The sequence below is a fragment of the Neopelma chrysocephalum genome, unplaced genomic scaffold, assembly GCF_003984885.1.
Source record: "Neopelma chrysocephalum unplaced genomic scaffold, ASM398488v2 Primary Assembly neopelma1_98, whole genome shotgun sequence".
In the NCBI taxonomy this organism is placed as follows: domain Eukaryota; kingdom Metazoa; phylum Chordata; class Aves; order Passeriformes; family Pipridae; genus Neopelma; species Neopelma chrysocephalum.
In genome coordinates this window covers 2,498,550-2,524,768 of record NW_020897761.1, presented here as the reverse complement: position 1 = coordinate 2,524,768, position 26,219 = coordinate 2,498,550, and the positions used below count along the sequence as shown (strand labels likewise).

General features: G+C 44.0%; 1 protein-coding gene across 3 annotated transcripts; it reads left to right on the top strand.

The window, feature by feature from the left end:
- Positions 1 to 1,650: 1,650 nt before the first annotated feature.
- KLHL20 (kelch like family member 20) lies at positions 1,651 to 25,513 on the top strand. 3 transcript variants are annotated; one of them, XM_027694860.1, is made up of 13 exons: positions 1,653 to 1,747; positions 1,855 to 1,915; positions 9,129 to 9,702; positions 13,903 to 14,061; positions 15,627 to 15,721; positions 16,914 to 17,029; positions 17,860 to 18,043; positions 19,257 to 19,400; positions 19,672 to 19,805; positions 20,390 to 20,598; positions 22,193 to 22,299; positions 23,618 to 23,698; positions 23,783 to 25,513. In XM_027694860.1, the coding sequence occupies exons 2-13, from the start codon at positions 1,893 to 1,895 to the stop codon at positions 23,811 to 23,813; spliced, it is 1,857 nt and encodes a 618-aa protein (XP_027550661.1). In that variant the 5' UTR covers positions 1,653 to 1,747; positions 1,855 to 1,892; the 3' UTR covers positions 23,814 to 25,513. The 3 variants fall into 3 exon arrangements, with proteins under 3 accessions (XP_027550662.1, XP_027550661.1, XP_027550660.1); XM_027694861.1 differs by having other exon boundaries at positions 1,651 to 1,747; positions 23,618 to 25,513; XM_027694859.1 differs by lacking the exons at positions 1,653 to 1,747; positions 1,855 to 1,915 and having other exon boundaries at positions 9,097 to 9,702.
- Positions 25,514 to 26,219: the final 706 nt, after the last annotated feature.

Genomic DNA, 26,219 nt, shown 5'->3' with positions numbered 1-26,219 from the left:
ACCGCCGGGGCCTGGGCCCGCCTCTCCCGGCGCTGGGGCGGCGTGCGCGGCTCGGCTGGGCTCGGTCCCTGGGCCGGGGTCCGGTCCCTGCGCGCTGCGGGTCGGCTCCCCGCCCGCCCCTGCCCCCGGTGCCCGTCGCGCAGGAGCTGCCGCCGAGAGCCGAGTGATGCCCGCGGGAGCCCGAGAGCCCGGGCCGGGCTGTGCTGGGAAAACCGCCCCTCCAGCCTGTTGCTGCCCCGCGGGCAGCGCCAAGGACCTCGGCTCGAATGCCTTTTTTTTGTTGTCGTTGTTGTTTCCCCCCCGATCCCCCCCAGCCCCCCGCTCGGGTTTTTAATGTGGGTTTAAGGGGATTAAATCTGATGCAATCGGTTGGCTAAGAATAGCCTGGTCCGCGTTCCCTTCCATGTGCAAAGTGCTCGGATCCTGCGTGCTCGCACACGGGAGGGGTGGAGGTGCCGCTTCCAGCGGTGTTCCCCGCGCTGGGATGCGGGCAGGCTCGGTTTTCCGGGAGCCCCTCCGTCTGGCTGGGCAGCCAGAGCTCGGGTTTAAATTGGTATGCGGTGCCCTGACCGGGAGGAATTGCCTTTCTTTATTTGCGGGGAAGTACGAACCTGAGTAATTTGCAAGTGTGGCAGGCAGCAAGTCTGAGCTTATTCTTCATTAGCTGGCGAACTGCACGGGTTGTGTGTCTGGGATAAAGTACCTAGAGAATGTTGCGTGTAAAATAAGGTGCTTCTTCACATAGACAAATAAAGCTATAACAATTTTGTAGTTTAATTTGAATTGTGCAAAAAATATTTCGTTTATTGCTGGATGCAGGGCTCCAATCTGGCAATCTCTGTCTTCCAAATATGCTCTTATTCTTCCTAAATTCAAGCTTTTCTCTTTTAACTGCTACATCTGTTTGTTTTAAGAATTAATTCATTCTCATGCTGTCATTGCTTTTCCCACAGTTTGAGTGGTTTCCCATCTCTCACTCCCTATTTGGATGGGAAGAGGTTAGTGATTATCAGTGTGGAAGGAGAACACCTTTCTGTTCTGTTAATAGATTTATTTTTTGACAAAAATTTAGGCTTCTTGCTTTAAATAATAACTAAATTAAATTTATTCCTAAGTGAATAGTCATTGAAAATGAAATTGGGACAAGTGATGCCCTAGTAAAAAGGGTTAATTTACATTAGAATTAGAAGTTAGTGGTTGAATATGAAAGGCCTGTGCAGTTTGCAACTGTTATTGGTCTCAGAAAATGAATATTTGGAGTGGAAGTGTAGCAAGCGTCAGGCAGCGTCATTAATCTTTGCAGATGTAGTACCATTATTAGCATCCCTCTTACCTCTGGGGCACAGTTATCTTCAGTTTCCAGACACAAGTTTTATCTTCTATCAAATTCTGGCTCTGCAGCGTAGCTGGTGAGCAGGGCTGTGCTGTTTGTTAGGTGCCAGCCTGCCTTAAATCTCTGCTAAATGTGCGAGGGAGAGATACCTCCTGGCTCTGAGCAAGGAGTGAGAGTGAGCATCCTGTTACTTCAGATATTTTTTCCTTTGGTAGAACAGTTTTAAGGATTCAGGGAGGCAGGCAGTTTGCTGACTTTATGATGTGTGTGTTCCATTTGCCTAAGGAATCTTTATGCAGCTGTGGTGAAAATATTTTTGATGCTGTTGATGTTTTCTGCTTTATTCTCTGCAATCCAGGCATCGTTAATCTGGGCTGTGAATTTATAGCTGGATAAGAGCTTGAAGGCACACTAGTACATGGCTGTGGTCAGTTCTGTTGTCTGAGGCAGACTGAAAAGGGGGGAAAAGGGTTCTCTTGCTTCAGGAATCACCTTTTATTTCTCTTTTTCTTTTGCACCAGGTCTTGAAGTGTAGGGTGAAGGTTTCTCTTCACGGTGCATGGACGGAAAGCCAATGCGCAGGTAAGATACAAAAAACAATTGTTCTCCTCTTATCCAGATACAATAAACAATTTGAGTTGGTATCATATGTGCTTAGACTGTAAAATGTTGTTTGGTTTTAGGTTGTTTGTTTTTTTTTTTTTAAAAGCTTGGCTAGAAGAACTAGAATATAAATCATTCCTCCTTAGTCCTTACTTCAATGGATTTAGTTTTCAATATTTACAAGACCAGATGTCTTTAAGGAAGAGTATAGAACACAAGTTATAGTAATTCTCTACCCCCCTTTTACTTCCCCCATTTACTGTCATATTTGAAATTCATTGTTTAACTACTTAGGTATTCAAATTGTATAAAATAATCTGCCTGGGAATAAATTTAAACTTGATTTCCAAGGGGCATTATTTTTCTCTTAACTGAGGGAGTTTGATGGGTGAGGTCTTGGGTGAAAAGGAGATTTCCTTTTCTAATTATAGGTGCCAGCTGCCTCAGCTCTAATGAGCTGGAGATGCAGCTGAAGTTTAATTCAGGGGAGTTCTTGCTGTGGTTATGTCAGAAACATTATCTATCTTATATAGAAAAAGTTGTCACAGTAATTCAGCACGGTGACAGGTTTGCAAACAGGGTTTCCTGCTAGTTCTAGTTGCTTTTCACTATTTGATGGCAATCCCACGACAGAACTTAACAGCAAATATATTTCTGTACGTGATGCAGGCTAGGTGGAAGCTGAAGTTCTTCTCCTCTAAATGAAGTCAACTTATGCATTTTGCTTAGTCTGTGCTCTTTGGGATGTCAAAAGAAGGAAAACTTTATAATGAGTAATTCTGTAAACAGTCGTGTAAGAGAGGGCAAGAATTTTAACCATAGATGAATATACAGAGCATTTTTAGCTGCAGAAACCATTAGCCTCCGTTCTGTGTAAAGAGGAAATAAATAAATACTCATTTAAGCCCTTGAAGAATGGCATGGTGTTGTTTAATTAAATGAACTTCTCAAGCGCAACAAAAAAGGACTGTGCTGCTGCTGCAGTTAAGCTAATGAGTAAACCCTGGGACATGATATGGGCATCGCTGGGGCAAAGTATTGTTCAATACTTTTGCCAAGATAAGAGATGTGGTTTAGGCAATGTGACTTTTACAGTGAATTCCTTTTTCTCCAAGACAGATTAAACAGCAGATGAGTTCTCGTCCATCTTAGTCTTCTACAATGGAGATTGTTTAAATCTTAACCAACGTAAGCCCACAGCTCTTTGGGTTCTTATGTTGTGCTCCATTTATCAAAATGTTTTTGCAAAGTGACATAAAACTGGTGACTAGCTTGGCTTGTGTTCTTGTTTTCTTGTACTCTGTTTTTCATGTTCCTTGTGGAGAAATTGTAGTTCTGGATTTATTTTCATGCTTGCTGTTTTCTGCGTGTCGCACTGAGGCAGAGATTTAAAGTGCTGAAGTTCGTGTATCTTTTTTTGAGTTTGTGATCTTGGACTTGCTATAGTGGAAGTTCTGTTTGTCACTCGGACTGGGTAGTTTTAGTGGTGGGCAACAGCACAGGGCTGAAGAAGTAGAGGGTTGGTTTTTTATTATTGCTGCAGTCTGGCCTGACAGGCACATCTATGTATCGTGCTCTATATTCATTTCTTGAATACGTTTGCGTGTTTTAAGGGCCTCTGTGTGGATTGTTAAAATTTCTGTTTGTTCTTTTGCTGCGTGTCTTAGCAGAAAATGATGAAAGGTTTCCGATTGGGTTTCGGGCTCAGATCTTCCTATGAAGTCCAGCTAAACAGATGGCAGAGCACTTCCTTTTATGCTTTTACTCCGGGCTCTGCAGCCATTTAACGTGCCATGGGAGGGTCCTGGGAAGTACTGCAAAGAGAGGGGAGGGAGGCTTGGTCAGTACTGGGTTAGTAAACACAGTGAGATGGTATCAAATGCATTCAGAGGGTGGGAAGTACAGTTTGAACAGACAAGGAATTCCAGCTATTCCTGTCAAGATTATAGTAGAGAAAATGCTTTGATGCTCAAACAGGATGTGTCTTGCATTAGGAATGAAGGGAAAGTTGGGACAGGCTATTCTTGCTCACTGTCGGGGAAGCAGGAGAATGTGGTTTTGCTGAAGGTAAAAGCAAGGCAGTGGGGACCTCTCCAGTGAAGGACATGGTCCTGCAGCAGCACCCAAACAGGGGCAGAGCAGATCTGATATTCAGGGTCAGCCAAGAGTCCCATACTCCTCAGGCAAGTCTGTAGGGATGAGGAAGGACAGAGATCAAGACAGGAGGCCAGTTCAGGAGGTCATTATCAGTGGGGTGCACAGTCAGGTGCAAACATGTCTTTAACATAGGCATGAGGGCTTGAGGAGCCCCCAAGCAAAGTGGGGAGGCTCTCCCGGCTCTTTCTCACCAGCTTTTTCCTGGCAGCCTTTTCCCAGGTTTCAGCAGTGCTATATAGGGGCTGGCTTGAGCACAGGCAGCCAGACTCCGCTATAGGAAGGAGGCTTCTGATCCTGATCTTGCACTTGGGGCTCTCGTGTGCACTCAGGAAGTTATCCAGCTGCTTGGACATAACTCTTGCTCAAAACAAAGTAGAAAAGGCTCAGGAAGGTTTTGGAAGACTCCAACAGTGATCTCATCTTTCAGAGTATGGGCATCCTCATTAGTGGAACAGTTTTCTGGGCTTGGTCAGTGAATATCAAACTAAACAATGTAAATAGGAACAAGTACACCAGATGTTCTCCTTTTCTGTAAAATAAAATAATATTGCAGGCAGGTTTATCTGCTTGTTTGCTTAACTTTGTTGAGAAAGCATACTGAAATTTTGCTGGTTAGGCAAGAAAATGAATCAGGGTATTTTTACTAATAATCAAACTTTTAGCTAACTAATTCCTAGAGTGATGATTGCCACAATAAAGCATTTCCATTTACTTAGTTGGCGGTGTTGTGGTGATGACTTTTGTTGCCAAAGGCTGGGCCAAATCAAAGGACTTTGTTCTAGAAGTTCTGTAATGAGTATAGGAAATATTTCCTTTGCGTATGTGTTAACTTCAAAGCAAGGCATTGAAAGATATCGCTACTGGTTTGGTTTGTTGTTTTTATTTGCTACTAAAATCTCTTGCTACTGAAACCCACTACAGCAATGTATGATTTTTGGATTTCAGTTGATGTTTTTAGCCTGAGACTTGTTCTGTTTCATAGGCCTTAAGTCACCCTGTTGTTTTCTCTTGAACTGTGTTAAAGCCAGCTCATAGTCTCATGCTAAAATGTACATTACCATAAGCAAAAAAAGCAGATTTGAAAGTGCCCTATGACAGTAGAGCACAGTAACACACAGTAGTGTGTTATTAGGTATTTTTTTGAATTTTGGAAGAAGCTGCTGCAAGGATGGATGTCTCATAGATGCCTGTGTAAACGAATGAAGTTTTGAGAACTGGCATAGCGGAATAAAATGGAGGCAGAGCAGGCTGTTTATTTAGCTGACTTAGTGTTGCAGACTGCCTGTGCTCCCATTTGTACTTCTCAGCAGTGTGCTACAAAAACTGATCCTTTGTCAGCCCTTTCTTAATCCCATTGTATTTGCTGATTTCCCCAGCCTTGCATTTTGATGGAAGCTAATCCCAGAATATCTGCATAGCTGGGTGTGAATCTTTTATCCTTGCATACACATTTCCTCTCCGATCCTGCTCCTCAGCCCTCCTTAATCACCTCGAGTATTCAGGAGCAGCTCTGAGCTCTGCATGTGGGGGGGAGGCAGCTCCCCTGCCATGTGAGAATCAAGTGCTGCCTTCTGTCTTTCACACCTCTAAGCTACTGACTCATCATTTCATTCTCTATGCATATATATGCATAATGCACACATAATGCAGTGGATTTATTATCCTCGTGGAGGCACATGCCATCAGACATTGTCCTTTCCATTCACACTTCTGTGGCTGTGTATAACAGCAACCCACCGTGCTTAACATCAAACATCTGGGTTGATCCAGTGTGGAAATTCCTAAGTCCATTGATCACTAGCTTCTGCATTACCCAGAGATAAGTTATGGATGAATCAGGAGTTCTGATTTGATTATTACTCTTTTTTCTGTCCATTCAATTTTCTTTAATCATTAACCAGCAGTTTCTCTCCTGGAGGAAGGAGGCTGGATACAGTGCAGGCTCTTAGATAAATGCTGATGGGAACAATGCAGGAATGGCTCCAATTCTTATTAACCAGACTCCTTTTCAGTTACTTAGAGTGTTCAGCAGGGCCTCATTTAAGCAGAAAAATCCTGTTCTGTCCTGGCTAGGAAGGACTAGGACTGGCCAAGTAATCATGTGGCATAAGATGGTGCATCCCATCTCTCTGCAAGGAGTCTTGGGTGGTGGGATTGGCAGGCTTCTCTGTATTCCTTGTGGCAGCATAGCCTTAATCTCATCTTTCTCTACTTGGATCCTGTGCCAGTCTAAAAAGCTCTTTGAGATCTGCTTTAGGGCTCTTTTTGTCATTGAGGAAAACCTACAGGGTTTAGGTTAGATGGCAGGAAAAGGTTTTTCACTCAGAGGGTGGTTGGGCACTGGAACAGGCTCTACAGGGAAGTGGTCACAGCCCCAGTGCTGCCAGAGCTCAAGAAACATTTGGACAACACTCTTGGGCACATGGTGGGGTTGTTGTGGTGTCCTGTGCAGGGCCAGGAGTAGGACTTTGATGATCCTGATGGGTCCCTTCCAGCTCAGCATATTCTTTGATTCTATGAAAGAATGTCCTGTCCTGGATGTGTGCCATGTCCTGTCATCTGTAATTATGTGAAATGGGGTTTTATTTGAAGAATGCCTGTTCTGTGTTTAGATGCTTTGACTGACAGCCTGGTCAAGACAAACTGTCCAAAATTCTAGTAACATGTGTCTTAATAGAGCTCTTATTTTTTTCCTTTTTTTCTCCTGGTTTGACGTAGTTTCAAACCCCTGTTGCACAAAGAAATCCACTTGGCTTGCTTAGCAAGAGCTAAACTCTACAGGGGAGTGATTGTCACCACCTTTCTCCCTTTCTTGGTAGAGGGATTAAATTATTTACCCTCTGGCCTTGGCTGCTGAGGACTATGAAATTAAGCCAATTAGGTAAATTAATGTTCACCCAAGATTTTTCTAGAGGTACCATTAAATTTGGTTTATGTATGCTGCTGCTAAGGGGTCTTAGCTGCATTGTTTGTGGGGAACTTGGCAGAGCTTTGAAAAGGGTTGTCAAACCCCACAAGGTGAATTTAGGTTGTGAGGGACAAGAGTGGGTGGAGGAGAGCGAGAGCAGTATAACAGCAGGAGGATTTGTCAGAGGTGTCAGGAAAGGAGAACGGTGATGGATGTAAAAAAGATGGAGTAGGGATAAAAAAACCAAGGCATTTAAGGTGCAGAGGCTGAGCAGGAGCAAGCAGCAAAACCCAGAGGGGAGGCCCAGCTGGATCTGTGTAACTAAGATATGAGGGAGAGGTAATGGTCTGAAACATCTGAATATGATGATCAAGGAGAGGGTGTGGAGAGAATGGGAAAACAGGCTAAGATTCAAGTGAATAATTTGGGCTGCTGCAAAGAGACTGGTTTCCCTGTGGTTAGAAAGTGCATTTGACATAATAATGAGAGGAAAAGATGCAAGTTATTTTTTTTTAATTCTTTCCTTCAAGCCTGCTGCAAAATACATTGAGCAATGGCAAAGCCAAGCTAGATTTCCTTTTAACTCTTCATATGAACAAAGTGAGGCAGTGACAGCTCACATATGCCAGTGCACCAGAGAAGCTGGTAGTAGAGACAGCACGTATTGGGTCTTTCAGTAGATCTCCAACAGCCATAAACCATCAGTATTCTGATATATTGCTCAATATACTTTTATTGCTCTAAGTCATGGTTTTCCTTTGGCATGGGAAGAGGCAACAGTTTCCTGATTTTCTTTTGTTTTCCTAGTAATTGATATTTCACTGGTGCTGGTGCAGCTTTTTAAATAATTGTGTATGATACGTGGCAGAAATTCACACGTGCTTGGAACGTGCAAAACGGCATCTCAGTTATGTGAGTGCTGATCTGCTTGTTTAGTCTGATTGCTGAAAGTAAAGTTTGGTTTAATTCTCTTGTTTAGCACAGTCATGACTTGACAGTGAAGCTTGGGGTGCAGGCAGATGTTTGTGCAAAATGAGGTCAGGGATGTGCCATCTTGGTTCATCCCTGCAGAACTGCAGAAGGGCTCCTGTTTTCTGGAGTTGTGGCATACATGTTGTGAAGCATGATCTGTCAGCGTTGTTGTGCTGCTGGGCAGAAGGATATTGCACTTAAGCTGTGGCAGAGCTGACATCTCTTCAGGTACCTTTCCTTTATCACTCACATCTCTGAACTGCCATAAAGAATGACATCAGTTAGCTAGAACATTTTTCCTACTCTGTGCCAGTGATTTAGTTTATGTGTTCTTAAGTCATTCTTCATCTCTGAAGTTACCATCCTGACTTTATTATCTTCTTTTTTTGATAGGCTGATAGTTGTGGACACTTGGATTGTTTCAACTATTTGGTCTGATAATCCCGTTTTCCTTCTGTAGTCCTTACTCTGCCATTCTTGGGAAAGATTAACCTTCAGGGAAGGTGGATTGAGGCAGGAGCCTCCATAATTCAAAAATAACTGAAAAGGTGGTGATTAAATGGGTATTCTGTGAACCTGAAAGATACTCATGGTAGGCTGCAGACCATCTTAAGTTACTGAAGTCTGTGAGGCAGTTTAGTGTGTTCAGATATTACAGTGATGAGCGACCCTATTAAAAACGTAGGTAGCAGAACAGAGAAATTTGGTTAAATCATGGAGCTGGAATTCTTTGCAGTGAAAATCCATCTCCAGCTCTGTCAAAGAAAACTCAAGTGATGGTGGGCAAGTCAGCTGATCTCTGCTTTGAGTCACTCTCTGAAATGGGGATAATGCCTCTCCACCACACAAGGCTACTGCGAGGTTCAGTTCATAAATATGTGAGCATAGCTGGATATTACAGCGGTGTGTCATAGAAAGCATATAAAAATAGCTATAAACAGAAGCCTGTTGCAAGTTGGCTTTTGTTTACTTCCAAGCAAGCTTGGGTCTGGGACGGATTCCTCTTTCATGTGATCACGTGCCTGTTTTCCAGCATGGACTCGCGGGCACTGCTGGTTTCTGTGCTCGTAACCGGCGCGAGCTGCAGGGCTGTGGTGCTCGGTCGGTGCTGGGCTCGCTGACGATGGTGCTGTATTATTATTTCCTGCGCTGCAGGTGTACCAGCACTCGGCCAGGAGAGACCGGAATGGACGTGACCAGCCGCTGCACACTCGGAGATCCCAACAAGCTGCCCGAGGGGGTGCCGCAGCCCGCTCGCATGCCCTACATCTCCGACAAGCACCCCCGGCAGACGTTGGAAGTCATCAACCTCCTCCGGAAGCACCGGGAGCTGTGCGATGTGGTGCTGGTAGTGGGCGCCAAGAAGATCTACGCCCACAGGGTGATCCTGTCAGCCTGCAGCCCCTACTTCCGAGCCATGTTCACCGGGGAGCTGGCGGAGTCCCGGCAGACGGAGGTCGTGATCAGGGACATCGACGAGAGGGCCATGGAACTGCTGATCGACTTTGCCTACACCTCTCAGATCACTGTAGAAGAGGGGAATGTCCAGACCTTGTTGCCTGCTGCTTGCCTTCTCCAGCTGGCCGAGATCCAGGAGGCCTGCTGCGAGTTCCTTAAGAGACAGTTGGACCCTTCCAATTGCCTGGGCATCCGAGCTTTTGCTGACACTCACTCGTGCCGTGAACTGCTGAGGATCGCTGACAAGTTCACACAGCATAACTTCCAGGAGGTAAGAAGCTGGTGTGCTGGAGTCATGGGGTAAAGTGTCTCAATGTGTCCTGTGAGAGCTTTGAGCAACTCATTTTGTCTTTCTTTCCAAATCCTGCCTTTACATCTGCTCTGTGCCCTAACAGTGATGGGTGCCAGATGTTAGGTGGGGAAGAAAGAGGGCAGAGGTACTGTAGGACTGCGTTGTACTGATGGTTTGTATATGATCCACAGCATTTCTTCTCTGAGAGTTGTGTGATGAGTGCTACATGAGAGGCAGGGTCATGGATGCAGTTGGATTTGGCATTGGATCTGACATGGCAGCACAGTGGTATGACATTCCATTCCTCTTTCAGAAGTGTTCTGGATTCTACATGATTGGAGGGCAGACAGGTGTTAAAGTAAGGAAAACACATCAGTAGAACCAAAGAAATTGATGTTGAGCTCTGGGATTGGAAAAGTGGGTGTATGGGGGGCACACAGCTGCCTCAGTGGAGACCTTGACTCCCTTGCTGGAGCAGAACTAGGATTTGGCATCTATTATTCAGCAGAAGTTGTCTGAAAGTAATTCAGATGTGTAATATTGTAGCTGACCTTTATATACTCAAATCTCATCCTTTGTTAATTCTGCTTAGATGATATTTTGGGGAAAAAAGATACCAGCAGCTGGTTCAGGGAAGGATCAGCATAACAATTAGGATTCTGTGAGCAATAGTCAAGAGATGGATCTTTACTGAACTGTAACACCCGAATACATAAAGGAGCCTAACCCTTAAGTAGTGTCTTTCCTGAGCCCTGGTAGGAAGGGCAGGAATTTGTGTATGTTTTGGAAGCAGCTACTCTGTAGGAGTGTGCTCAGCATGAAGGTTGGGTCCTCTGCTAGAGAGATTCATCTCTTGCCTCTTCCAGAAACTGCCCTCTGCTATCCTTGGAACAGGTAACCTGATGTGGAGAAATCTCTTCCCACCAGCTTCGCAGGTAGATCCTTTCCAAAGGGAGTAACTCCAGTATTGACTCCTGATGCTGATTTAGTTTCCCTAGAGAAGCAGCAGTGTGTAAGTGCTGTGAGTGATTGCAGCTTGCTGTCTTTTTTTCCTTGGACATGCAGGAAGCCAATTGGAATTGTATTAATTTCAGTCAGGTTGAACTTAAGAAAAATCTGAGCAGTATCAAACACAAAACGTGACTGTTGGCCACAGTGAACACAATACTTGTTGTCTAACTGTGGACACAACATCAGTTTACTCTAAAAGTTGCAATTAAATGCATCTTTTCTAATCAAATAGAATTTGCTGTTTGAGATGAGTTCATTTTTTGTAGAACTTGATGATTTCACTAAAGCCTACATTTTATGTGGCCATTTCCTGTGCTCTGTGCTTGCTCTGCACTTCTCTTCTTCTGCATTTTTTTGGGGAGCAAGATGGTAACCAGATGGTTGTTTATTTTCAGTGCTTGGTCATTTTAATGGTTAGAATTTGTTATTATATGAGTAGGGCATGCTTGCAAGCCTCTAAATAACTTTTTAACAGCTTAACAGTTTTGTTTTAAAATGTTTTAGCATTAATACACACAGCTGGCTTTTAAGAGCTGCTTGCTATGAGCTTCTTTTCTTTTGCAGTCACTTGAAGACAACTTAGTGTCTTCCTTATCCCTTCTAAATCACACAAAGGCAATAGTTTTGGATTGAAAAAAACACTTTTCCTCATAGATGATGCAAATTATAATTGACTTAACTGAATCACGGCCCCTGGAAAACAATGGCTTGGAATCGAGCACTATTTCTTTGGCCTGGGCAGGTTTTGGTGTCCCCTTCAGTGCTTCAGGAGTTCTGCAGCTCTTCATCCCTAATAACCACTTCTTCTGCTTCCACTCTTTCTCTGCAGAAAATGTTAGTGGTGCTGCTTGTTGGGATTGTATTCCTTCTGCCAGTGCTTTCCATCGGAACAGTGGATTGGTAATCCCTGATGGAAGCCAAGGATTTGGCTACTTAACCATCCTCCACTGTGGAGGCTGAGAACTGATAAAAAAATGTGCCTTCTTCTGCTGAGGCTGTATGGTTCTGGTTCCTCCAAGCTGGCAAATAGGAACAAGAGATGGGAAATTCCTGGATGGCAAAGTGAAATACTAAGCACTAGGCATCAGGCCAACCCATGCAGTTACTTTGAATGCAGTTTGAATTGCTTCGTGTCCTCTGCTGTGCTAACCTCTGGTTCTATTAATTTTTATGTGTATTGCTGCATTACATCATTAACTTCTGGGTAAAATGTTTTTCCAATTTTTCCATTCCCCCCAATTTAATTTCTTGCCTAAAACCCCTAGTGAATCTTGTGCATGTAATGTGAAATGGTTCTATTAGCAACTCCTCTGTACAAAAACAGCCTTTGTGGGTTTTTTTTCTTGCTTGGTCTCTTGACATCTGTGTGAAGGAAAGAAATACACTTAAGGATGAACAACTTGTGCTTTTATCGAGAGACAAAAATTGCACTCCATATTGTATAGTCTGACATTTATTCTATCTGTAAAAACAGTGATGCACATGAATATTGCAGAGGAAATGAAACCCATCCAATTCTTGTTCAGTAAGCAAGTCAGTCAAATAGATCATTAATATTAGTCAGGTAATTATGAGTGTCCTTATAATTAAGCCAAAATAAGCCTAAGCATTTTAAATAATGATTTGTTTTACTATGTAAACTAACAAGTTGCATGGTAGTAATAACTTGGTTTAAAGTGCTTCCAGTGCTTTGAGTTTTGAGGCCATCAATGCAGCTGGGTTTTGTGAGGGTGGAAGAGCCTGGATGACCATCCTTAACTCATAAACTTCCAGAGCTGCTGTTTTCAGAGTCTGAGGCTGCATTACAAACTGTTGGAGTGAAGTTTACACGTAAACTTGTCCTTGTAGAAGGGAAGAAGACTCTGGAAAAATGCTGATAAAGATCTTTAATGACCAACCCAGTTCTTAGTTTAAGGCCTAAGCAGTGTGTGGGCCAGCCTTGTTGAGGCCCTTACTGCCCCTGGAAGCTTGTGGGACCCAAGAATCAAGTCTGGATCTTGTTGTCTGCTGTGTTCTTTTTTACCAGTATTTTCTGTTGTCAGTTACTTGGCAATTCCTGCATGTTTGTTCAGTGCCCTTAAATAACTTCTTTAGGTAATTAAAAGGACTGCACAGCTGACTGCTGTTGAGATGATCGTGTCAAAGAATGTTTTTCTTTAATTTATGCAGCAAATCATGAAATAAGTCACAGAATTCTAATGTGGTAGCAAACGATAAGGACGAGCCACTGAACCTCTGGGAGATTACACGCTACAGACTGGGGATGCTTGTAGGGAAGCCAAACTGGTGGTTATCAGTCAAGCCATTTCTGCAGTTTTTATTTTGGTCCTTGCATCTTTCCCATCTACCTTGTGTCTGTGCAGGAGCTGTGGTTGTGTGCAAACTCTCAAGGCAGCGTTTGTGACTCACGTGTGCTCTGTTCTGTGCTGTGTGAGCAGTCCTCCAGCAGCAGCCAAAGCCTCCTGAGAAACTTGGTTGCTATCTTGGATGCTGAAGGAATTAATGTGTTTGCAGATTGTCAGTGGCTTGAATTTCACAAGAGATCAGTCCTTAGGGGCTCAGGAGTCTCTGATTCCCTCTTTAGTGCATCTCGACTTGTGCATACTCCATGTATATATTTAGAGCAAATCAAAGAGACAGGATCAAATGAGTCCCTCTCCTGAAGTATTTTCTGGTCTGCCACAAATCAGCATTCAGGCTTTCCATGTTCTCTGCAGTGCCTCTGGTAACTTATTTGAGACTCTTCTTTTTGTGCACTGTTTTGGTTTTCTTGTGAATCAGTACAGCTTTTGAGTCACGTATTTATCACAGTATTATTTCTGCCTTATATATTAGACACTGCAGACAAGAAGACTGATTTTAAAGAAGGGCTTTGTTTTTCCTAAATTTTGAAACCCGATCAGTGTGTTTTGTGGTTTAACCCTTTAGGAGCATCCTATAAAAAAAATTGGTGCAAAATTCCCTGTCTCTTGCATCCCCATCTAAAAGTGCCCTTGTTGTGTTGGTAGGGACTGACTGCAGTCTGCTCTGTGCAGCAAACCCTTCATATGCTGGTATTGAAACCCGTGGGTATTTGACATATTACTGGGTTAGTCCATGAAGTGCTGGAGTGGTGGCTCTGGTGTTTTGGCCTCTGTCCTTACTTTCTTACTTCTTTTGCTTTCCCAGGTAATGGAGAGTGAGGAGTTCATGCTGCTTCCTGCCAATCAGCTCATAGACATTATATCCAGCGACGAGTTAAATGTGCGCAGCGAAGAGCAAGTGTTCAATGCTGTGATGGCCTGGGTGAAGTACAGCATTCAGGAAAGAAGACCCCAGCTGCCACAGGTAATCCTGAGCACAGTAACATTCCCGGCTGCTTTATCCAGGGGGAGACTGAGGAGGGGTCACAGGGTGGTGCCACAGCAGTTCTGAATGCACACAGAGCCACTGAACTTCTCTCCGACTCCCACCTGTGTTAGGTGGCTTGCACTGTCCCTTCATCTAGGCTGGAAGCTGCACTGGCTAGAGCCTTAAATAGGGAATTTGGTGGATTGTTTCCAGGTAGGAACTTGCCAAACTAGCTTACTCCAGTCTGTCCAGACAAACCTGCCTGCACTGCTTTGAGTGTTGTATCAAAAACACAGTGGAGAAGAAAAAGCTTGTCTCGGTTTGCAGTGCATCTTTAAGCTCTGCTGCTTGATTTGTGCCTCAGCCCTCATGGAGCTTGTCAGAATGGTTTTGTTGGAATGCAGTGCTTCCTCTAAGCCAAGGCATTTCATGGAGCAGAACCCATTCTGACAAAGCTGTCAGCCCAAAGCCTCTGAAGTCTCGGGCTGGCTGATCAAAAGAGGTGAGCATCTGCCTGCCTCAGTGTTTCTGCTTTGGAAGTAGACATTAAATGCAACTTTATTTACTGGAAAGCTTTTGAAAATGGCTTTAAATAAACAAACCAAACTGGAAAAACCTGCTGTTCTCAAGGCAGGTCTTCATGCTTTTATAACTGTCTATACCTGCTTACACCTCCAAATTCTAAACCATTGTGAAAGGAGTGTTATTACTTATTGTTCGTTTACTCTGCAATACCACTCAAGTTTGAGAGAGCTAAGTGGTTGATAAAACTACTAACTAAATTAGTGTTCAGGCAGATGTATTGACATTGTGTCATTTTTTTAAAGGTTTCCAACTGTGACCTTGTTTTCAGCTGTTAATAGATCCAGTGGATTGTCCCCTTTCAAAGACTGATTTTCTGCTGGATATCTAAATTGGTATATTGAAAAGGCAAAGGTGCTGTAAGATGAGCTGTATTTAACTGAAGTGCCAGGTTTTGGGTAGGTAAATGCCCATGCATGTGTGCCACAGGAACTATTAACTGTCTGTCAAAATTTGTTAACCACTATGGAGCAAGTCCAGAGGAGAACACCAAGATGATTAGAAAGATAGAGCACCTCTCCTATGAGGAAAGGTTGAGAGAATTGGAATTGTTCAGCCTGGAAAAGAGAAGGCTTTGGGGTGACCTAATTGGGCTCTCCAGTACCTGAGGTGATCCTACAAGCTGATGGGGCCAGGAGAGACAGGGCAAGAAGGAATGGCTTCAAACTGACAGAGGGCAGGGTTAGATTGGATAGTAGGAAGAAATTCTTACCTGTGAGCATAGTGAGGCACTGGAAGAGGTTGTCCAGAGAAACGGTGGCTGCCCCATCCCTGGAAGTGTTCAAGGCCAGGCTGGATGGGGCTCTGAGCAACCTGGTCTAGTGGAAGGAGTCCCTGCCCGTGGCAGGGGAATTGGAACCAGATGATGTTTGAGTTGGAAGGGATTTAAAGCATTCTATGATTCTGCTGTTTTCCGTTTTGCTTCTTGCATCTCTGTGGGTATGTGTGGTTCACCACTGACGTTCTGTTTTGTGTTTCAGGTCCTGCAGCATGTCCGCCTGCCACTGCTGAGTCCCAAGTTCCTTGTGGGTACAGTGGGTTCTGATCCGCTAATTAAGAGTGATGAGGAATGCCGGTAAATCTCCTCAGTGATTCACAGAATTGGATTGTGTTGTTCTCTGAAACTGTGCTGACTTGTCAGTGCTAAGTGGGTGATGCCTCACAATTTCATCTTTTCAACTGGAAGGAGAAGAGAAGCAAGAAAAAGTGTTTTCTATTTCCATAATAGTCAGTGTGTGCCCTAGAAGTGTTTTTCTTCTTTCTGGTTTTCTGTGAAATAGCAAACTTTAAGTGTGCAGTTTGGCTGTTGGTTTGACCTTTCAGTGTATTGATTTTCATTTTGCCTTTTTTTCCCCGCTCTAGTCATGGCCTTTTATTACAGCTTAGCTTTTACATGGCTTTCTTGATGATCTCAGTAAGAGTTCAAGTATCTTTTCTATGTAAAATGTCTGCACTTTGATAATTGAATTGGACTCTGGGATTAGAGTCTGCTCTTTCCCACAGTGCTAATGCAGGGAAGTTGTCATTTCCCCCTCTTATGGTACGAGTCTCACCTTTCTGGCTCTGCAGAGTTCTGTGTCATCTATAAAGCATACAATTTATCTTGTACTTGTTGTAAAAACGTTCAGGGGACAGGCTGAACTCTTCTCTTCCTGAATAAGCATCCATACTGGGGGAATTCCACCCTTGAAGAGGGAAGGAGGACTTTTTTGTTCTTTTTTTGTTTTATTCAAGGGTTTGGAATATTAGGATTAGTCCAGGTGGCAAGTCATGAATGGATGGACAGTGTGAGCTGGCCAGAGCTGATGGAGAAAATATTCACCAAAGGGTACTATCTCCATCTATTGGTTGTGTGTGTATTATGTATTTGTGTGCTTTCCAACTCCTGTTCTGTTCGGAGGCAAAACAACTGATTGTTAAGTTTTAGCTTGAGGCAGACTGGGGTTTTGTTTTTTGGACAGCAAGCCTGACAAATATCTTGTCATAGTTTTTTATCAGTCTTTTTATAGCAGGTGATATCTGTTATTAACTCTGGCCAAATATTGGTACTGGTTTACTGCTGTCACTGGGTAAATGGCTTGTAAGCAACCGATGAGTATTTAGGTGACAGTGTGAGTTTTAACTAGAGCTGTTTATGCACTTGTGTGATGTGTGAATACCTGAAGAGCATGACTAGTGCTGGCTGCTCTTCCCATCAGTTCTGATTCATACCTTCTCCTGAGACTGCGGGTGAGCTTTAGGAATTGATATTTTCCTGTCTGGCACAGGGATCTCGTGGATGAAGCTAAAAATTATCTGCTGTTGCCCCAAGAGCGGCCGCTGATGCAGGGACCAAGAACTAGGCCACGCAAACCCATCCGCTGTGGAGAGGTGCTCTTTGCAGGTGTGTATCTTTGCAGGTGTGTGTGGGTAGTGCCCAAAGGAGAGCTACAAAGATGGTGAAGGGGCCATACAGGAGTGGCTGAGGTCACTTGGTTGGTTCAACCTGGAAAGGAGGCTGAGGACAGACTTCATCACATCCTGGAGTTTCATCTCAGCGGGAACCAGAGGGGCAGGCTGTGATCTCTGCTCTCTGGTGACCAGCGATAGAACATGAGGGAATGGCATGAAGCTGTGTCAGAGGAGGTCTAGGTTAGGTTTTAGGAAAAGGTTTTTCACCCAGAGCGTGGTCTGGCACTGGAGCAGGCTCCCCAGGGAAGTGGTCACAGCCCCAAGCCTGACAGAGCTCAAGGAGCGCTTGGACAACACTCTCAGGCACGTGGTGTGATCTTTGGGGCTGTCCTGTGCAGGTCCAGGAGTTGGACTTTGTTCCTAGTGGGTCCCTTCCAGCTCAGACTATCCTATGATTCTGTGTATCATCCTTGCTGGCTTAGGCCAGGAGACTCCAGGCAGGATTTTCTGGTGGTGGGGTTCCCATAATGCCAGTCTTCACAACATATTTCTGAAATGACCTGTGCATTAATATTTGGAGGTTTGTCTGTCTTACTTGTGTGATTTCTCTGGTGCTGTGAATGCCAGCACCAAATTTCCGAACTTAAGTAAATGCTCCTGAAAACCTTATTCTGCTTTCTAATTATAAACCTCAGAATGACTCAGAGATGGGGCTACTGGCACACGGCTGGCAGAGTCTGAGGGGATTATTTGTGCCAGGAGCACGTGCAGTGGGTGAGCCCAGGGTGTTTGAATGGCACTGTCTCCTGTGTTTGGTTGCAGTGGGGGGCTGGTGTAGCGGGGACGCGATTTCCAGCGTGGAGCGCTACGACCCTCAGACCAACGAGTGGAGGATGGTGGCTTCCATGAGCAAAAGGCGCTGTGGCGTTGGAGTCAGTGTTCTGGACGATCTCCTCTATGCTGTGGGAGGCCACGATGGTTCCTCCTATTTAAACAGCGTGGAAAGGTAGGTCTCCACAAGGCCACTGTGCAGAATGTTAACTCTGAATGTTTAAACCTGGGTGCAGCCTCTTAGAAATGAGTTCGTTTTGCCAGGTGTGTTCTTGTTCTGCTGAAAACCTGAAATTTATGTTACGTGTGATCTATATTTCCTCCCCCCTTTGCACAGTCCCTCAATATCGTGTTGCTTTGCTGCTGAACTGGGACTTCATGCATAGCAGCTTGTGTCATGTTATCCCCAGCTTAATGGGACAAGCCATAGCCTTTGGAATAGGGCAGGAATCTCTAAGAGATGGGTCTGGGTATAATTGTTGGGAGGAGTGATGATCTTGGTTAACCTCCTTTGCAGTTGCTGGTTTGTTTTTAGCATTATTGAGGAAGGTGAGGTTACAGTAAGCATTTCTTAGTTGTTGAGGGAAAGATCCTGAAATTTTATTGAGGAGTGGCAACTAGAGAATTAAGGAACCTTGGCACTAAGACAGAAGAAGGAAAATAGGTCAGTTTTAGGCCTATGAAAGATTTAAGTCAAACAAGTTTTACCAAGCTTCCTGTTTCTGGGAGCTGCATATGGCAATTCCCATGCCTAAAAGCCACATGACTCAAATCTTGTACTCAGATCATGACTCAAATCTTCTAGTACTCTAAATCTTGACTGTGTAATGAATCCAATGAGCTATGCAAATATCTCCTCCCTCCTCGGGCCTCCCCATCTTCCCACCTATCTCTTGGATATTCCCATATTCCCAAGTCATGACTCTAGCCTAACATCTCCCACGTCCTGCACTTTCTTGCTATGCACCATGTCTCCTTGTCTCCGGATTCCCAAGTCCATCTGGTTCCTTCATCTTTTATCTGGAAGCGCAGGTCCCAGTGCTGGCTGAGTTCTCATGTGAACTGCAGAGAACACAGAGCAGGGTAACTCTGGCTGCTGCTCTTTGCATAGCTGCAAGTTACCACATGCCAGCCAGTCCCTGCTAACCTGCTGTCTCAGGAACCTGAACCTTTGATCCTCAGCTTGAATCATCTCAAGCTGCAGTTTGAACATCCCCAGAATAACATGTACTTGGATGCATTATAGCACTTCAGGGGTTTTATGCAACTTACAAAGAGCTGTGTTGCAGTTTAAGCTCAAGATAGGCAGGTTTCACAGCCTTAGTAGCTCCTGAGCATGGGAGAGTCTAAAGCAGACCTAGACAGGTAATTTGTGCTGTTTTTTCCAGGTATGATCCCAAGACCAATCAGTGGAGCAGTGATGTGGCCCCCACCAGCACCTGCAGGACCAGTGTTGGAGTAGCAGTTCTGGGGGGCTACCTCTATGCTGTGGGTGGCCAAGATGGTGTCTCTTGTCTCAACATTGTGGAAAGGTACTTTTTATTACGAACATAAAAAGAGGAAGATGTGGGGCACACGGAGAAAGAGGGTCTGTTGTAAGGCGCGGTTGACGTAAGACAAGCTGGAGAGGAGGTAGAAACTATACAGGTCTTGTAGTGATTTTTGTTTGGAGAGAATGACAGAATCACAGAACATTCTGAGTTGGAAGGGGCCCACAGGGATCATCGAGTCCAGGCCAGTGTTGCTGCCCCTTTGTGAAGGTGTCAACACTTCACTAAGCTCTGGTGTTTATTCTTTTGCCAGGTATGATCCCAAAGAAAACAAATGGACTCGAGTGGCTTCCATGAGCACCAGGCGCCTGGGAGTTGCAGTGGCTGTGCTAGGAGGCTTCCTGTATGCTGTGGGAGGCTCTGATGGAACATCTCCTCTCAATACTGGTATGCCTTTTGCTGTCCCTTAGTTCCAGTCAGCACTTATCAAGGTCCTGTTTGCCCTTAGGGTCCCCAGATGGCTGTTGAATATTTTAGTGATCAGTTTGAGGTGCTTTTTCTTTATTAAATAGTATTTTGCCATACAGTAATTCACTCTCCAGGCTTGTAAGCCCCTATTGCCTAGTTGTTTATGTCATATTTTTCTTTCTCAGTGCTGCGTTTGGCAGTGTGTCCTGAATGCAATGCTTTGATTATTTGCATAGCAGTTGCAAGCACATCTTTTTTCCTGCAGCAGCCCTTTTCTGCTGCAGGAAGGAAGGTGCCAAAGGTAAAACTGCTGCAAGATGGCAATGCGGGTCAGTTTGTAGCATTGCCAGCTCCCTCTTGAGTGAAGTTCTGAGTGCGATTGAGACAGGAGAGAAAATAACGAGTGTTCTGTGGAAGAAAAGAGAGAACACACTGGTTCATCATAGCTTTGTTGTGTGAAAATTGTAGTGTCTTTACAGTGAGACTTTGGATGAGGGTTCAAAAGTGCAGATCCCTAGTGCCTGCCAGCCCTGTTGTCCAAAGACGTGTCGTTTCCTCCGCAGTGGAACGCTACAACCCCCAGGAGAACCGCTGGCACACCATCGCACCCATGGGGACGAGGAGGAAACACCTGGGCTGTGCAGTGTACCAGGACATGATCTATGCTGTGGGAGGCAGGGATGATACAACAGAGCTCAGCAGTGCCGAGAGATACAACCCTCGGACCAACCAGTGGTCTCCTGTTGTGGCCATGACGTCCCGGCGGAGCGGAGTGAGTTTGGCTTGGTTTGCTTGTCCATACCACACAAGGTCATGTGGTGAGAGCACAGGGTAGAGTGTCAGCTTGGGGGGTTTTTTCCCTCTGATTTCTCTGTGTGTCTGGTCTCTCTGTGAGGGCAAAGGTTTGCAAAAAGCTCTCTAGCAAGACTAGAGGATGAAGTGGTAGCCATGTCTTGCCCTAGACAGATGTTTAAAGTGCCTGAGGATGGGAAAATGGAGTAATTTGAGGGTCTATTTAAGTATTTTTGGTCCCTGGTACGGAGTCAACTACTTAGGCTTGAAGCAGAGGAGTTTTTTACTTGGTGACATAGCTGCACTTGGTATGAGATACTGTTAAAGAACCCTATCAAAATTAGTACCTGAGTCTCTCTGGATGAATTAGGAGGCGAAAATACCCACTTTCCAAGGAAAAAGCTGGGGAATTGGGCAAGCATGTATTTAGATACAAATTTTCAGCCTTCTAAGTTTTTTCATTGCCATGAGGTGTGTGTGGGAACAGGGTTTCTGGGCTTTCACTTACTTTGTTGCCTCTCTTCACTGAATCTTATGAGTATGGAGAGTGACAGCATGTTCTCATCAACTGCTAATCTTGGTGCTTTCTGTGGACTTGTGAACGGAAGAATAACACAGTGTTTTAAGTAGTCATCATGTTTGGGCACATGCAAATGTTATGAATATTTATCACTGGATATTGGATTATATAGTAAAGAGTGGATTAGTTCTATCTGTATGTTAGTATTTCAGTGCCTGGTGAGGCAAGTATGAATCATAATTTGAGGAACTACTGGTTTTGGAGGCAGAGAATATGTTTTTATTAGTTGTCAAAGCACATGGTACGCTGTCCAACACTGTTCGTTTTAGCTACTGATTAGACACTGACTTTTTATCAGCTGCTTCTGTATTTGCTTTCTGTAGAAACTGCTTAACAGAGGCATCTGTATCTGCAGCCCTCCTGAGTCTCCTGACTTCCTCAAAGCCAAAATGAGGACCATTTTACATTGTGTTCCTGCTCTTTCTCTGTTATGCTACATGTTTGCTGCTGGAAGTGATCATCTATTTGACATTTCAGTGATTTTGTGCTTCTGCAGAATGGCTAAGCAGAAAGGCTGGGGGCCAAGGTGATATACAGGTGGTCCAACCCCAGCCTGAGAGGTTTGGGACCAGGGGCTTACCTGTGTTTCTTCTACTTTAAGTAAGTGTTCCAGGCTGTGGGCTGGAAGTCACAGCACGTCACACTTGAGGAAGAATTTCAATCCAGAACATAAGTTTTGGATGAAAAAGGTTTAGATTCTCATGTATCTATTATCATTCAAATGGTTCTACTTCTTGTAGCTGTTAACAGGGGGAACCTTCTGCTTTTTCTTTAAGAGATTGTCTAGTTTGAGATATATATTTAACTTTCCATGTCTCATTTTTTAGGTTACTTTATTTCTGCCACATCCTAAAGAAAAATACCCCAACCCTCTCCTGCAGACTGCCTTTCACCAAACATGGTTATTAAATCCTTTTATTGATGTTTTCATTTTAGCCCTTCTTTTCAGGACATCCCAGCTAAGTAGCTGCTGTCTGTGATGGCTGTTTTGCAGGTTGGCCTCGCCGTGGTGAATGGGCAGCTGATGGCAGTGGGGGGGTTTGATGGCACGACGTACTTGAAGACCATTGAGGTGTTTGATCCAGATGCTAACACGTGGAGGTAACTGTTGGGTTTGGGAAACAACCCAGTAGTGAAATCCAGCTGGAGCTGCTGCCACCCAGCTGGAGCTGTCCCAGCCAAACTAGAAAGGTGATGCACACCACAGGGAAGAACTCAGGTGTGGCAGAGCCAGCACAACACTCACATTGTGGCTGTTGCCTTGCATGGAAGTGTAAGACAGAATCACATTTTGAAAAGTATCCCGATATTCCCCTTGTCTTTGTTTTGGGCTGAGTCTCTCCTGCTTCCCAGTAAAACTAAGCTTGCCCTTAGCAGAAGGAACTCACAGCCATGATGTAGAATTTGGCCTACTAAGATTTTGCTTTCAAGGTGAGGCTGTGATTTCCAAATCCTTTTGGAGGAGCTCAAACAGAACACTGGGAAGTTCTGATGTTTATCCCCTTAAGTCTGCAAGACAGCAATTGGAAGAATTTCATCTGGTGTATAAGCTGAGAGAAATAATATTAAATTGCTGATCCAAAATATGTACTGAGAAAATAGGAAAAGTAGCCTTTGTAGTCATAACTATACTTGAAAGCAATTCATTGTGTATTTATTCCCAAGTCTAATTAGTTTCAAACTTATATGGGTGTTCTTGCTGCTGTAGTAATCTGGCAGGAGTGGGGAATACAGAGAAATTAATGTCCTTATTCCTACTAGTAATAGTAGTAGTTTAACCCTTTCCTGCTGAGAAGGGCTGTCTCAAGCAGCACTGGAGGAATGTCTCCTTGTTTGTTGAGCCATGGGAATATGCAGCTGAAGTGATTAGGATGCTGGAGTCTACAGGGATCAGATAGCCACAGGAAATGCAGGCACCATTTCAATAAACAGGTGGTGCTTGGGATGCATTACATCTTGGTTGAATCAGCTGAATTTAGGGTATTAGAATATAAAATTACTAAAATAATTAGAAATAAAAGTAGTTGAGTTGTGAGGAGCAAACCTACTCTTGCTCCTATGTTACCCAAAACGTAGCCCAAGATCAGCCACAGCCCGCAAAGTTGTTTTCTTGTGTATTCAGATGGGGAGAAAGAAGTCATTACTTGAGTAACACAAATCTAGTGTCAAAAGGAGAAGCAGTTTCTGTTTTGAGAGAGAAAGGCCTGAGAAAATACAGCTGTTTACCTTGGAAGTGTGTGAGATGTGCTGCCGAACTTCTTCATGGTCTGCTTTAAATTGGTGATGGTCTAAGTGTGCTCACCAGGGCTGGTTGGGTTTTTTTCCATGATAGCTCCAAACTGTGCTCCCAAGGGCTGGTGCCCATGGTGTCTCCATGAGGGATGTGAACCAGTGTGACCCCAAAACCTTGTCCTTGCAGGTTGTACGGTGGGATGAACTACCGGCGGCTGGGAGGAGGCGTAGGAGTTATCAAAATGACACACTGTGAATCCCATATATGGTAAGCATCCAGCGGGAGGGAGTCCCCTTGGTTGTCATTCCTAGAAAAACTGAAGAGACTTGTTGACACTGGACCTCTTTGCAGCTCTAGTATGCACGGTCTAGATCCAATGTAACTCTTTGAGCCGGTGACTCTTTCTATGGAATTACAAAAATGACTTCTGTGAGAATGTGCCCAACGGGAGACCACGTTGTCAGACTCCAGGGAACCACTGGACAAAAGTAGAAGTGTTGCTTATGTCCGTATTTTTTCTAAATAGTCTACATTTTTTGAATAAACCAAACTGTAACAGTTATTGTAGCGTAAACGATGCTGACGTAGAGACTACATGCTGTACTGGGAGTCTGGCAAGGAGGAGGGTTTCCTGCTTCCCCTCCTGCTGTGTGAGCAGTGGATGTGGCAGCTGCTTGGTGGGCGAAAGAGAAACGTGATACAGAAAACATTGCTTTTGCCTTATTTACAGAGAGCTTCAAAAAAAGTACTTGACCTGCAAGGTGCCACCTTTTGCACAGAAGCTTTTCTGTGCACAGAGTATATTTATTTTTTCATTTAATTTGTATCATGTATTTTCTTTGAGTCGCTCACAGCGATAGTTCCAGCTTTTTATATACATATATATGTGTGCTTATATATATATATATATATGTATTTTATATATATATATATATGTATATATGTGTGATTTGTGTTTTGACCAGCTGGTGGTTTGGGCAGGGCCACGTCCTGCCAGCTGTTGTGGTTCCAACCCTTGTGGTATGATTTAGGGTCTCATAGAGGACAGGAGAGCTGTGAGGATGGGTGCCCTGAGTATTTTTCAACTCTTGCTGGAGGCAAGAAGTAGAACTGGAAGTCTCATCTATCGACTGAATCAGTGAAGTGCCCAAAAACGGGTGAGAGGGAAAAGGATTTAAAACGATGCCTTTTTACTGTGCAGTGTATGGTACAAAAGTTCAGCTTTTGTCTCTCCACTCCCCTGTATGTGAACCTTGAAACATCTGCTCACTTACAAAAGCCTTTTTCCTCCTGTTGCCTGCTAGATATCAGTTCTTGTCTGAAGCTGGGGTGCAGGTGTATCGTATGTTAATTCTGACATTCACTTCTTGTGTTCTTGCTGGAAGGGCAGACCTGCAGCCAGCTCCTTCCTGCTGAAAAAGGCTTAGACCAGCACCACCTCAGCTGCCCTCTTGTCTTATGTCTAGAATTCCAGACCATGATGAGATGGTGCCCTCCCTTTTAGTGATTTTTGTGCACTTTGCCTGTGTATAGTTAGAGCAGGGAAAGGTATGAGGCTCATTAGATTTTGGAGGGGAAGGACTGTTTGCTGGCACTGTGAGTAACTGGAGGCACCCAGGGGTGGGGGTAGAGGAAGGAGGAACTCTAGACTCAACAGTTCTGTTTGTACTGTAATTTCTATTGAGTATGAAAGAATGACCTTTTGCACCTGATCTAACTGTGGACTTTACTAAATCTGGGTTTAAAAGAGTAGGAGGACTGTAAATTCTTGAGATGGAAAAAGGCAGTGCTGACATTTTAAGTTCTTTAACTTCATAGTTTGATTCATGTAACTCAGACTTTAATGTGCTTGAATATAGTAAAAATTACACTACAGTCATAAATGGGTCATTAAACCTTTTTTTAAAAGCCCCTTTCCCCCTAAAGGTCGGTATTCTTGTGTTTACATTGAAGATCATTTGCACCTTTACAAGGAAAACAAGTATTCTGTAAACAAATGTTTACATGTATCATTTATGCTTTTTTCTAGCATGAGTAACTTGTATAAATAGTGCTATCTTAATAAATTTCTTTTATGCTGTTCTTGGTTTGTTCCTTGGGGTGAAAGCAGTGGGGAATGGTTTATGTGGACACAGATGCTGGTGTCTTTTTTCCAAATACCAGTCCAAGTAAAATGGACTTAAACCTCTGCTGTTTAGTTACCCTTCAATTAGAAGCACATCACTCAGAACCAGCTTTTTTCTGGAAGGAAGCATCTGTGCTAAATATCTGGCTAAATCTCTCTCTGCCCTTTGAACTGCAGTTATCAATGAGGACAAGACAAGGAAGAAGTTAAAAGAGGCTTTAGACAGTTTAGGGTTTTTAGAGCTTTTTTATGCAGATTTGTTGGAAAGAGCTGACCATTAGATTTAAAACTAAACCCTGGGTGTAACAGTTCCGTTTTCAAATCAAATACAGGTGCCAGTTATTGTGACACCTTGTACTCCTTTGTCCAGTGCTCTTCTGACTCCAGATAGCAAACTTTGTCTAAGATATTTCATAAGAAGGAAACTAAAGCACCAGAAGTGATAGTTTAAGCAGCTGCTGAGCTGTCAAGATCTTCAGAAGATCATTTAGCTGCTTCAACCAGGGTAAGAGTTACCACAGGCTGCAGCCTTGACATGCAAAAATAATCCATCTTCCATTAGTAAAGAATCTAAAAACAAGTGCATGTTTCTTTGTCTAATTCTGGAAATAGGTTAGGAACTAGGCATGCAGTTATGTCATGTTAGGCAGTTTTACACTGGGA